This window comes from Aedes aegypti, chromosome 2 (genome assembly GCF_002204515.2).
Source record: "Aedes aegypti strain LVP_AGWG chromosome 2, AaegL5.0 Primary Assembly, whole genome shotgun sequence".
Lineage (NCBI taxonomy): Eukaryota > Metazoa > Arthropoda > Insecta > Diptera > Culicidae > Aedes > Aedes aegypti.
Window position 1 is genome coordinate 131,823,848 of NC_035108.1, and position 13,257 is coordinate 131,837,104.

Below are 13,257 nucleotides of genomic sequence, written 5' to 3' on the forward strand. Positions count from 1 at the left end.
ATTCAAGAAATTCATCAAACAAAACACCACATATGGTCGGAAATTTAATTAGAGCTGTTTGGTCGATTTTTATATGTTCGGACGATTTTCTACTTCCCTAGAGTTGATGAGTTCTGCACAAATTCTCACAGTAGTTTATTGCAGTCCGACCAATATACGCCACCCTCGTGCACTAGAGATGGGCAAAATGAATCGGAGCCGTTCGAAAGATCCTATCACTCAAAACAGCGAGTGATGCGTGAATCTTTTTTGGCGAGAGTCGGTTCATTTGATCAGCACGGATCAGACAAAAAATGACCCGGAAAAAGAACGAACTGATTCTTTTCTCCTATTTGCCATTGTTAATTTCACGGCTTTATTATAACGCTTGACATGTGCTTCGCTTTGCGCGCCACGCTACACATGTAAGCAAAGATTTCTGCTGCTCCGATAAAAATATGTAAATTTCAATGTAGTGTAAACAGAAGAATATAGTAAAAGTAAACCAAATTCGTCAATTGTTATGGCTTTAATTTTTAACAAAAGATGCTTGAATATTACATGATCGTGTAAATTTAAAGCGCATTCGATTGAAAAATAAACTGTTTGTCGTTGATATTTCAGTTTATATTGATGCTCCAAATATGTGCATGAAAACTAAACTGAAATATGCAACATATTTTTAGATGTGAAGCTATCAATTCATTTCACATAATTTCGTTCATGGACCTATGTGCAATGGGTTACGGCACGCATCAATGATAGGATTCAATTTCGTTCGATTGCACTGCGGAACACTGTTTTTTCTCAAGAACCAAAATACCGCTATTTACTAAATTAAGGGTTGCTGAGTTTTCAGAAATATCATGGCACGTCTAGTTTTTGAGATATTGACTGTTGAAAATGCTGAATTTGACTGTTTCAGCCAACTTGCATGCAAGTTTTCCAACTTGTACGGCAATTTGTTTGCTCAATTTGTCACAGAATTCAAACTTTATGTATAGAACAATAATTATCAACTAAGTTCATAATATTTTCGATGGTAAAATGTTATTTTTTGGTGGTTCAGAAAAGTATTGTATTATGCCATATAAGAGAAACGAAGAATTTCATATGAAGACTGCAAACATGTTGAAAAAAATCGATTTAACCTAAATTTTATCGTAAAATTTCAACTGATTTGTATCTAAATTGAAATTTCAAGTCCTATTTAGCATGTTTGGTAGATTATATCCCAAAAAAGTTTGATAAATCATACTTTAAATTTCATGTAAATATCAATAAAACCAGTGTTTTATACAACTTTGGCGACCTGTAGCTAAAAATTGTGACGTGCTGGAACATTTCTGAGAACGGCATCAGATTCAGCGACTCAAAATATAGTAGAAACACATAATTTGATCCTTGAGACACGCGAAAGTGACATTTTTGTTACGCTGTGTTGTTGGCAGCATATGATAATCGCATTTTTTTCTCTTCTCTCAACTTTTCAGATTCAAATGTTGCTGTAGTCGGACCAACACCTTCAACACCGAACCCTCCGATTTTCTAGTTCTCTTTTAGCTTTAAGTCGTCACCTCCCTGACACCTAGACCAGAAAGTCGTCGTCACAATCACCAGCACAAGCGGCAAACTGTATCGAAACAATGCACCGAAGTAGGATACATTGGCTGTGGCTAGCAGCGGTGGCCCTTTTGGTTGTCGCACCTTGGGCACCAGTTTCAGCGACACCTGTCCAAACAACGTCACAAGCAGAGGTAAGTGGAACGTGCTTCAAAACTGTAAAACATCGTCTCGATTCCGGTTTGGAGGAAGTAACCGAACGAGAGATGATGCTCCACGACAGAAGCGTGGGTGCCATTCGTACAAGTTCAGCGCACAACAACAATTTCGAAATTATGAATCGTGACACAAGCTCTAATTAAGATCAATTGTAATACTCTACGTTCCATTTGGATCCGGGCAGATGAGGCATTGTTTTTTTTATGTTGAGGAAATCGCACGATGCTGTTGATCTCTTCTTTATGGTTGGGTGGTTTTGGGCTGGATCTAGGTAGAATCAAAAAAACAAAAACAAGTGATCCAGTAATATAAATTCTTCGGTAGGCTTATTTTTAGACGGGCAATGAGAGAAGATATGTGTTTATATATTTTTATGATAATTCTTAACATCAATTTCAAAATAAATATCTTTACTGTGTTCGAAACAAATATTCATTTTTTGATTCTATTTTCACTAAAGACAAACCAAAGCCTTCATTAGCCTGGTGGTAACATTCGTGACCAAAAAGGTGTCTGAGTTCTATTATCGGTCGGAACAGGATTTTATAGTAATGAAAAATTCCTCGACTTCACTGGGCATAGAGTATCATTGTACCTGCCACACGATATACGAATGCGAAAATGGGAACTTTGGCAATGAATGCTCTCAGTTGATAACTGTGGAATTATTCATTGAACACTAAGCTATGAAGCAAATTTTATTCCAGTAAGGACGTAATGAAATGAATGAATAACAAATAAATCATGTACCATGATGATCATTTTTCAGTTTAGGATACTCATTGGGTTTCTAGATTTCTGCTTACGAAATTTTGATGTATAGCTTCGATATATACTAAATGACAAAAATCCGATGACTTTTTCTGATTTTCTAGTGACAGTCAAATTCTTGTACGAAATTCGTTCATCAAACGTGAATATTTTGCGACCTTAACACTTGATCATTACATTAAATTAGTGGTACCTTAGATGTTTTGTTGCTACAATTATTTGTTTCTCTTATAATCATACAAATCAAATGAAAATAACCCATAATGATTATATTTTTTAAGTATTTTTTCATATAAAATGATAATCGACCCTCGTTTGAAAGTTAAAAGTTTGAATTTGTGGAAGGAGGTATTGTAGATAAGAGCCAGATTTTCTACCGGTTCTGTAACTATCTGAAGTTCCGTCTAAAACGCGAACAAAATGTGCGTTTTACCCACAAGATATATTGTACCTTCCAGTTGTCCTATCTAATAGCGTCGTATTGAATAGCGTAGTACACTGTGATCATGCTATTCAATATTTTACATTACCCATAGCAGAAAATGCGCAGATTGTCAAAACAAATTCTTTTCAACTGTGAGAATGAAAAAAAGCGAACACAAATGTGTGTGGGTAAAATCGCCTCTCTTATGTAGTTTATCATTAAAAGGAGGAGAAAGAAGTTAAGTCAAAGACAAGGAAGAAGCCTAATCTTAAATTCATAACATTTGATAACTTTTCTGACAATGAGACAATAATTCGACTCGATGTTCCAGCCCCTGAAAGTCCTAACATAAAAGATATATCGAACTAACCGCACATAGTGATACTTTTATGAATCAATATTAACTATGACGACATGGGGCCCAGATAGCCGTAGCGGTAAACGCGCAGCTATTCAGGAAGACCAAGCTGAGGGTCGTGAGTTCGAATCCCACCGGTCGAGGATCTTTTCGGGTTGGAAATTTTCTCGACTTCCCAGGGCATAGAGTATCTTCGTACCTACCACACGATATACGCATGCAAAAATGGTCATTGGCTTAGTAAGCTCTCAGTTAATAACTGTGGAAGTGCTCATAAGAACACTAAGCTGAGAAGCCGGCTCTGTCCCAGTGGGGACGTAACGCCAGAAAGAAGAATGACGACAGAGTTTTGAGACTTTGAAATCAGAACCATCCAAGTCAACATGGCTGCCAAAACGAATGAAAGGCTTAGCCTTAATAGAGATTAATCAGCTGGTATTTTTGTGAAAATTTTGGTGTTTTTTTTAACTTAATATGGCTCATATTTACTTAATTTTGCATTGAGTTAAACATTTTTTGTGTTTTAAGTCAAAATCATAAAAAGGTAATATTTTCAATTCATGCCTCAAAAAATCGATGATGGTTTTGGACTGGGGTCCACATTTGTTGGGGTATCTAGGTTATTTCATAATCAAAATCGTGGGGGAAATATGAGAAATATTGTCGTAAAATTTAAAAATCAATATTACATTGATTTACCTCACACAATATATCATCTGTTTCAGTTTGGAGACTGTTGTAGTTCTGACGGCTCAAAATTTATGATTTTCTATCCAGCGCTTTTCACTTAATTTGCTTTCCAAAAAAATAATAATAATTTACCTTGCCATTTTTCTCCACAAGCTAAATTTTCTTTTGATACGCTGAAATACAAGTTTTTTATGTTTAAACAAATATGACCTCCATAAACTGCAAAGGAATATTGTAATATATTCTCAATAATGATAAATTCATCTTAATAATACATTTTATTAAAAAAAGGTTTTTGAACTTCTGTTGCGAAACTTCGATTTCTGGCCAATAAAGCCCAGAAGTGAATTAATAATATGTCATGAACTATAAAGTGGTTTCGATCATTTTACGTTACCCGGTGACAGGTTCCGATAGGGCTTCAAATGGTCTCTTTTGAGACCTCTTGAGTAGATGTTATGTGACGCCTTGAACGTCATGATTTTTCGCACAGAATTGATTGTAAATATTCTCTTTATGCTTCCTTTTGTGTTTGGCTTTTCAACCCAACCAGAATAGAGCTTTTTCCCCAACTTGGTGCTTCAAAAACTCTGCCATATTAATGACCTTAGAGCTTTCTTTGCAAATTCACCATTTGTCATATTTGTGTACAATATTCTAAAATATTGGCAACACTGTATCCAAACTTCTCTACTTTTTTCAAGACTCCTCAAAACGAATTACTTCAGAAGTGACGAAGGTCAATTTTTTCTATGACCAATAGTTTCTACAAATTGAAAGATGTAAGTGGTCGTCCATGAACCACGTGGTCATTTATGAGAAGAGGGGGGAATCTGGCCAATGACTACGATCCACATAAATTTTAAAATTTTGATTGATTAATGGACAACCCCCAAGCAAAACCATGGCTTCTTTAAAACGGAGGTGGTCCAAATAGCATAAAAATTTGGATTTTTGCATGATTTAAGTAAATAAACCTTTCTCGCGTTACGTTTGAAACGGAACTATTTAACATAGAGAGGTTTTTGTTAACTTTCTCTTCAATCAATTAATGAGCCACAACCTCATCTACTGCGTTTTTTGTATAAAACGCGCTATGTCTGAACCAGATGATTATGTAAATCGAATGAACATCGGATTTTTTCTCCCTTGAATTCAGTATTTGGGTTATATTTTCATAGTTGGAAAGTTTTAAAATACTTCATTGGTAAAATTTAGATTTTTTCCACTTTTTAGCTATTTTTTATACTAAAATTCACGTTTTCCGACGCATTTCAGCCCATACAAAATGTAAAGTTTCAACGATGGAATATTTTCAAATAGGGAGTCGATGCCGGTTATGGACCCTTTGCGTATTATGGACCCCCTACAGATAAACATAAAATTACAACTCAAAGCAACTTTATTCCTATGAAAATCCACCAGGGGAACTTCGATTACATTGTTAGTCAGCAGTTTCAAGCAAAATATTTGGTTTGAGACGCATAAATACAGATATTTGAACAGTTTTGTAAATGAAACCACACAAGAGGGTCCATAATACGCATTTCCAGGTGGGTCCATAATAGGCTCGTCGGCAGCGAGCCGGATTACATGGGAATCAAATGGAGGGTCCATAATACGCAACGTCAAATTTGTAAACAATCCTATTATGGACCCCGTGAGGGTCCATAATAGGCATTCGGACAACAGTTTTTCAAATGCATATTTCGCTGGAAAAATCTAATGATTTTGTATGTTTCATAGACGTACTATGAAGTTAAGACATTGAATTTGTTGTTAGACTCCACAAAACGTATATGCGTCTGAGATACCATTGCGGAAAAGCGTCTAGAATGAATTTCAGCTACTAAGGGGTCCATTACTAGCATTGAAACCCTATTCTGATTTTGAAAATATAGATCAAATACTGATCTCTAGTGCAAACAAATCCAATGTACAATCAATTTTTATAATCGTCTGGTTCAGGCATAGCGTGTTATAATTTTATTTAAATAAACTTGTATTTTTGTCTTAAATTTCTAAGAACAAAACAAACGTTATTCAGTTAAAACGAGGGTAAATGTCTGTCAGATTTTCTAAAATAATAGTAAATGAGTGATGTTATAAAAATAACTACCTATTTGGAGTATGTTGAAATAATTCCCCACAAGCGGAATATGTACCAATCCTCTTCGATATTATGCCAATTTTGCTCTGTAACTGTATCTCTAACAACTGAGCCAAGGTAGGCTCTTTCTTTATGTATTAGATTTAAGCACCACTGCAGGAATAAAAAGTTAAATGCCTGCCACAGTTTATTGAAGCTATAGGACCATAAAATATATGTCATCTGCAACAAACAAGCGACCCATAATAGATTGTCTTTATTGCATAAAAAATTGTCTTCGTAATGATCATATTGACGATCCTAGATATTGACTGTGCACACTTCCGGTCAAAAAATTCAAATCTCTTTCCAAACTATGTGTAATATTTTGATGACTATTTGAGCATCTCTAATTTCAACTCCTATTTAGAATTATGTAGCAACTCAAGGCTAAGTTTTCTTCATTTTTTTAAATACATTAATTTATAAGTTGAGCGTTGAGAGCTTACTAGCGTATAAGGTAGCCCAAAACTTTTTATTGGAAATGTAATCGTTATTCGACATGAAAATAGCTTCATTTCCTCACCCTTAAGAATTTATTGCTCAGGAAGATGATTCATACCCGTTTGCTGTGTTTTTTTATTATGTTCGGGACCATGAATCTTCTTTCATCTGAGTGATAACATCGCCGTAACTAGACATTTCCTTCATCATCCTCGTCATGCAGTATTTCTCCAGTCTGGATCTTTCCCATCCCATTCATGGTCGCTAGATAATTGCTGAGCGTGGAACAGAACAACCGAGAAATACTGCCAAAACGTCAAACATGAAACGCAGAGTTGCCAACGCCACCAGTTGCTTCTTGCATTTCTCCGAATCCGTCTGATGATTGCAATTAGTTTCAATTAAACTTTCCCGGGAGCATTCGTGCAGAGCTGGGCTGGGATTGAAGAACACGACGACGGAAATTTGAGATTTGGGTGAACCTAATTCTGAGCTTTCGTTCAAATTGTTGATCAAGATAATTGTGTGATGAAATTGAATTAAAGTTGTGTTTGAGGTTTGAGGCTTGAGGAAGCACGAGGGAAACCTCTCCAAAGGGGTTGTTATTGTTTTACGTCCGAATTATTACGCAGCGATAATTGTTGACTGAAGAGCATCGAGACGAGCAACGCTAGGGTAGGTGCTCCAGTGTTCATCACCTTTTGAATGCTGTCAATACGCTAAACGTATTGACATTTAGCAAGGAAAACATAAGAACTGATCAGAAACATTACAGTCAACTCTCCATGAGTCGATATTGAAGGGACCATCGATTCCTGGAAATATCGCGTCATGGAATAGCAATGCTTATGGAAAGCCGTTTGAGGGCACCATCATAAAAACCATGAAATTTGATTTTTATTATGGTTCGATGAGTCGGTATCGAGAAATGGATCATCGACTCATGGAGGTTTAACTGTATTTTTAAAATATCGACAACAGTATTCATCTTTTTTTTTTTTCTTTTTAATTTCGTCACCTACATTGATTTCTTATGAAGGGTGCCAAATTCAGGAACATCATGGCGAAATAAGATGTGACAGAGAAATTGATTAATGAAAACTATATTATTAAATTATTTTCTTAATGCATTTTGAGGCTTCCGATAATGTTGCAAAATTATTTAATTGTGATTTAATTAGTACTATAGTATTTATGCCTATTTGTGTCGTGAAACGGTACATTATTCGGATGACGAATACCTGTACTATGGCGAGTACCGGTGCTTGTACCCTACTGATGAACCACCAGCAAATATGCTCCCGCGCAAAAAAGGTTGGCACGCTGGGCAGAACAAAGAGGAAATTGAAGAGAGTTTTGCAAACACATTTCTGACAGCAGAATGAATTTTACGAACGTCAATGGATTAAGTGCCATGAGTAGGAATATAAATATTTGGTTTGAGGAAGAGGCAAACTGACGATGAGCCGGCACGCCGGCAGCTCGCCACTTGCGGAAAGCTAATTGAGCTCACCCACATGAGAGTTGGAGCGAGTACCTACTTACTCCTTTTTTTTTTGTTTGTTTGGTCCAACACGACGGGGCAAACTGGCATGTGTGTTTACGCCAATTTTACAATTGTTCAATCAGAAATCGTAATTAATCGGGAAGCCCGCCGTGCTTTGTTTCGGCTGATGGATAATTTGCGGATGAGGTTGTGAAATTTGGACCACATTTTTGCAACAACGGCGGGAAGAACCGGGAGGATTCAAATGGGATTAGATTGGTGGGGTGATCTCATCAGCAGGTTATTACAATAATTGCTAGATAGCCAGATGTAATATAATGTTACCTCATGTCTTATTTGTTCACCTTGTGTAAACAATAAACTTGCACGATATCGCCAGGACCTAAATGTTTTCTTAAAGCTATATAGAGGAATTTACGTATTCTCGGTAGGCTAAGCTAATGTCTCTCTTCTTTTGTATTTTTCTCAAACAAGTTCACACAAATTACGTGTCTGTCTGTTTACTTTTATGCTCTGCTCAATTCTCTATCGATTCACATACTTTTTGAAAACGTTTTTACAGCGCTTCGAGCATCTCATGCAAGTGTGATGTTTGTCGGCAACCATTCCCATAAGAACTGCTGGTGAATCTCTTCAGCAACTTCATATAAGCCGCATTTTAAACTGTACACAGTTCGAACGAAACGTGTAAATTTCTGAGACATACAATGCACATAATTGGAGCGTGGAATATCATGGATATTTACATGATATGTCATTTAATCTTTAATTATATGTCATGTAATCCAGCAGTGTCCTGAGTGATTAAATGATATATAACACATTTTTACATGATTTGAGACTGAAGTTTACATGACGTCATGTTTACATCGCATAAATGAAGTTTACATGACGTGTAATCTTCATTATTTTTAACAGTGTAGTTGTTTCAATTAACCTTTATAGTACTGGGTGCCTACATCGAAGTTTCAAAATTCTGTAACTTCACAATCGATTGAATTATTTTGATGAAGTTTTCAGGAATAAATCTCAAATGAGTTGTATTTTTGATTTATTCATTGAAAATTTCAAACTTAGTGGTGGTTTTGGACTTAGGACAAATTTTTTGTGGTACCTAGGATATTTCATAATGAAAATTATGGGAGAAGTGCAAAAAACTTTGTCGAAAACTTCAAAAAATCAATATAACATTGATCTATTTGACAGAATGCACGACCTCTTTTAGTTTGGAGACTATTGTGGTCGTTCTGAGAGCATGGTTACCGAATATGGGTTTCAGTAGGAACCATGAGGATACATCCAAAATAATTTTCACTGATCTTTTTGACGTCTCAAAATTCATGGGTTTCTACTCAGAAGTGAAAAAATGCCATGTCATGAATTTAAAGTGGTTCTAATCATTTTCGGATATTCTGTGACAGGTTCTGATAGGGTTTCAAATGGCCACTTTTGGAACCTAATTTGCAGTTGTCGTTTGATGGCTTGAAAAATATAATTTCATGTAAATCTTCTCATATGCTTCCTTTTTATTTGGCCTCACGACCCAACTGGAATAGAGCCATGAATTTAAATTTTCAAATCATTTCTATTTCTAAATATCAACAATACAACTCATTTGTGATTCCACCTGAAAATTTCATCAAAATTGATCGAACGATTGCGAAGTTACAGAATCTTGAAACTTCGATGTAAAGGTTAATGACTTCTCTGTCGAAATGATTTCTTCTGTCCCGTTGGGGTGAAGCTGACAAAACAAAGAATCATACGAATGTTTTCATTGGTGTGTTTGAATAGAAAAATACTGCGAATTCGGTGTTTTAATTTAGATTGCCGATATGAGTCGAAATGTGCCGAAGCCGTAAATTACTACATTAACCGTAGCCATACCTTTCTATGGTTTGTGGGTTAACATATACAAGTTGGGATTTAAATCAAAGTAATTGAAATTGTAGGAAATCTTGTGAGGGAAATTCTGGAAGGGCCTCTAAGATCTAGATTATGCGCCAGATGACTTAGTGACAGTGTTGATCAGACTCATTTCCCCGAAATTCGAATTGTGAAGCCATGTACTGTTATAACTGTGCGTTGTATTCCTGAGATGGAGGGGGAGGTGGTTGGGCTTGAGTGTTGCACATGGGATCCGACAGTTTCGATCTCGGTGGGCCGCAATTCAAGTTTCGGTGAAATGATTCGCACTCACTCACTCACTCATTTCATTTCACCAAAACTTGAATTGTGGCTCTCTGGGATCAAAATTGATCGATTTTGTGTGCAGTACTCAAGCTTAACCATCTGCTTTTCTATCTTAGGAGGATAGAGCATGGTTGTAGTAGTTCGTGGCTTCGTAGTTCGGAAAACGTTATTTTCGGGGAAATGAGTCTGAGCAACACTGGTCACAAGTATTAGTTCCATGACAAAAATAAGCTTTAAGCAAGCTGAAGTGAAACTCGAAATAGAACTCGAGTTTCCGCTTTACCAGTTATCATTAGCACAATTTTAAATTCAGCTTGGACCTAACGCCAATATGTAAGAATATACCACTACGGCCGGCGGAAGAAAAACGAATGGCTACAAAACATGCTCACCAATGTTTCCATTCCGTACACGGAGGAGACATTTCATTTCAGGCTTCTCTGGCTCATGTGGTGGTTATAATGTTTGCTTCCCAGACCACTTCATTATACGGACGCGAATAGAAATTTTCCAATTGAAACTGAAACACACCCCCATCACAGACAAACATACCTCCGTCGCCCATTTCACTCAATTACCATCTGGTGGGAATGTTGCACGAGATACGATTATGTGCATCAACGCCTGCAGAAGGCGCTGATGAGAAACGTCAAACACAAAGGAAAACGATGCGCGCGCCTATGGTTCTGAAGTATGGTCGATTGAAATTTCACCAGTGTTACTGCAGATCCAATAACCGAATTCTCTAGTCGGATTACATTACGTCTGTTAGTCTGTGTTCCCCATCAAAGGTAAACACCACACTTGAGAACAACTGACGCCGTGACAGCTCAGGACCTATCCCTATCGTTTGCAAAGTGCTTGGCATTTTCTACTTCCTCTGTATGTTGGTGTTTAGAAAAGAGGGATAGGAAAAAAATATGCGCCGGAAGAGCAATTGCAAATGGAACGGGTAATTGTGACATTTAGCTACTCTAAAAATACGCCTTGATGTGGAACCACGACTCGCGCTTCTGAGCTAATGGTATACCCTTAGGGCTGAGATTAGCACAAGTCGATGCTAACAGGTGCTTCTGTGATTTATTTAGTTATACGTTGTTCTTGATACTTTCCCAGAAGCTTGCATCCAATTGGTATTTAAAGTCTAATTATAATGATTGGGAATTTATAGCGATTCTTCGGAACTTCTCGCTTTTAGACGAACCTTGGACTGAGGTTTCCTACACCCCGTATTCAACCTTCACCGGTTTATCGAAGAAGAACTTCACCAAATGATTCAAGACGATTAATTCTATCGCCTCTACTTAGAGCTTATGATTTCTTGACATTCTGTGTTTTGTGTTTTGAATATCGATTTATTTCTCCAACGCAACATATTTGGAGCAAAGAGTGTTAACCTCTCACGTTTGGGAATTTCTTTTCGATGAGGCAGAGTCTAGGTCATCGCACCCACGAAATTTCAGAAGGAAAAGCTGTTATTTTCGGCGGTATACAAAATTGGTTAATTGTATTTCATTCTCAGGAAAACGATCCTTCATGAACCAGGGTTGAACTTCCACCAAGGTTTATTTTGTCGTCTGTTTAATGTGGTGGATTTTGTCGGGTGTACGATGATTAACGAGAGCTCAAGTGACCCACCCCATGTGCCATATGGAATCCAAATATTCCTCCACCTTTAGACTGACACAAACCGCCGTTTGAATAGCGTTGCGTGACTAGACGGTTTCACTCTGGCAGTAAAAACGAAAGAAAATACTGTTCAACTGCTAGACCTCACTCCCAGGAAGAAGATTGAAGGTGGCGACCCAGAACCTGCTTGCTCCCCGACCACCAGTTCGATGCTTCCGTAGTTAACCGGTTTCAGCAATCCTCCAAGTCACCGAACAACGGCGTCATTGGGCTTACGGTATCCACTCGAATGTGACGTCATCACTCTAGCCGCCGAAGGATTGCTGAATAAGGCTAGAAAAGAGTGAGTTTCACACACCGAGCGATGCTTGAGCTGCAGTGATGAGTCATAGGATTCGACCTTCACGAGCTTTCGTTTTTTTTTTCACCGATGGATGGTGTGCTGAACAAGATGATACTCCGTTGGAACGTGATAATATTGTAATCAGTAAAAACTCGTGCCAATCGGAATAAATGAGGGGATAATGCCTAATGAATATTAACAGAGAATCAAGACTCATTATCACGAATAAAGCATATGATTGAACATGAGGGAGTATGAGTATCGACTTTTGTTGTGATATCATCCTGAAGTCGTCAGAAAATCGGGCTCCTAACAGAGGCAAAGAAAAAATGATTCTTGCAAAAGTACTGCTGTTCTTCTTCTTCTTCTTGGCATTACGTCCTCACTGGGACAGAGCCTGCTTCTCAGCTTAGTGTTCAATGAGCACTTCCACAGTTATTAACTTAAAGCTTTCTTTGCCAAAGTTGCCATTTTTCGTATTTGTATATCACGTGACAGGTACAATAATACTCTTAATTTAGAGCGTATTCTGTCTTGATGAACAAAGGATGTACCAACACCGTTTCAGTTAGCCATGTAATCAAGGATGACAAAAAAGGCATTTGTCACTTTTCAACATAACAGTGGCGTATCCTCGCCAGGATCGATATTTCCATTCTCTCTACCCGTTTCAAAAGTTTGTTCAACTTTTGACCGCATTTCTGCCTTTTGTCACCTTTCTCCTTTGCTGGCGCGCATTCGTGGGTTCACATAATATTCAACAGTGGTCAACTCATAGCGCACCCCCTCAATCAGTCCGACGACAGAGTGGTTCGTTGAACTTGATTTGCACGGAAGTCAGAGACTCGCAATCCACAGAGAGCACTGCCCCTACTAAGTGTCGTGTGAATTCGCCCCATGCCATACAAATGAATTCCGAAAACAAAAACCGATTTCATTACACATTGTGGAAGCAAGATGCACGCGGTTTGTATTTATTGGTCGCTGC

General features: G+C 37.5%; 1 protein-coding gene across 18 annotated transcripts in view; it reads left to right on the forward strand.

Moving 5' to 3' along the window:
• Positions 1-13,257, forward strand: part of LOC5566822 (matrix metalloproteinase-14) — a 127,583-nt gene that overhangs the window by 43,549 nt on the left and 70,777 nt on the right. For all 18 annotated transcript variants that reach the window (XR_002500010.1, XR_002500012.1, XR_002500011.1 and 15 more), the window contains one exon: positions 1,473-1,736. Coding sequence is in view for 15 of the 18 variants with exons in the window: in XM_021842403.1 (XP_021698095.1) it covers positions 1,626-1,736 (111 nt within the window). In the remaining 3 variants the exon portion in view is untranslated. The remainder of the gene's footprint in view (positions 1-1,472; positions 1,737-13,257) is intronic.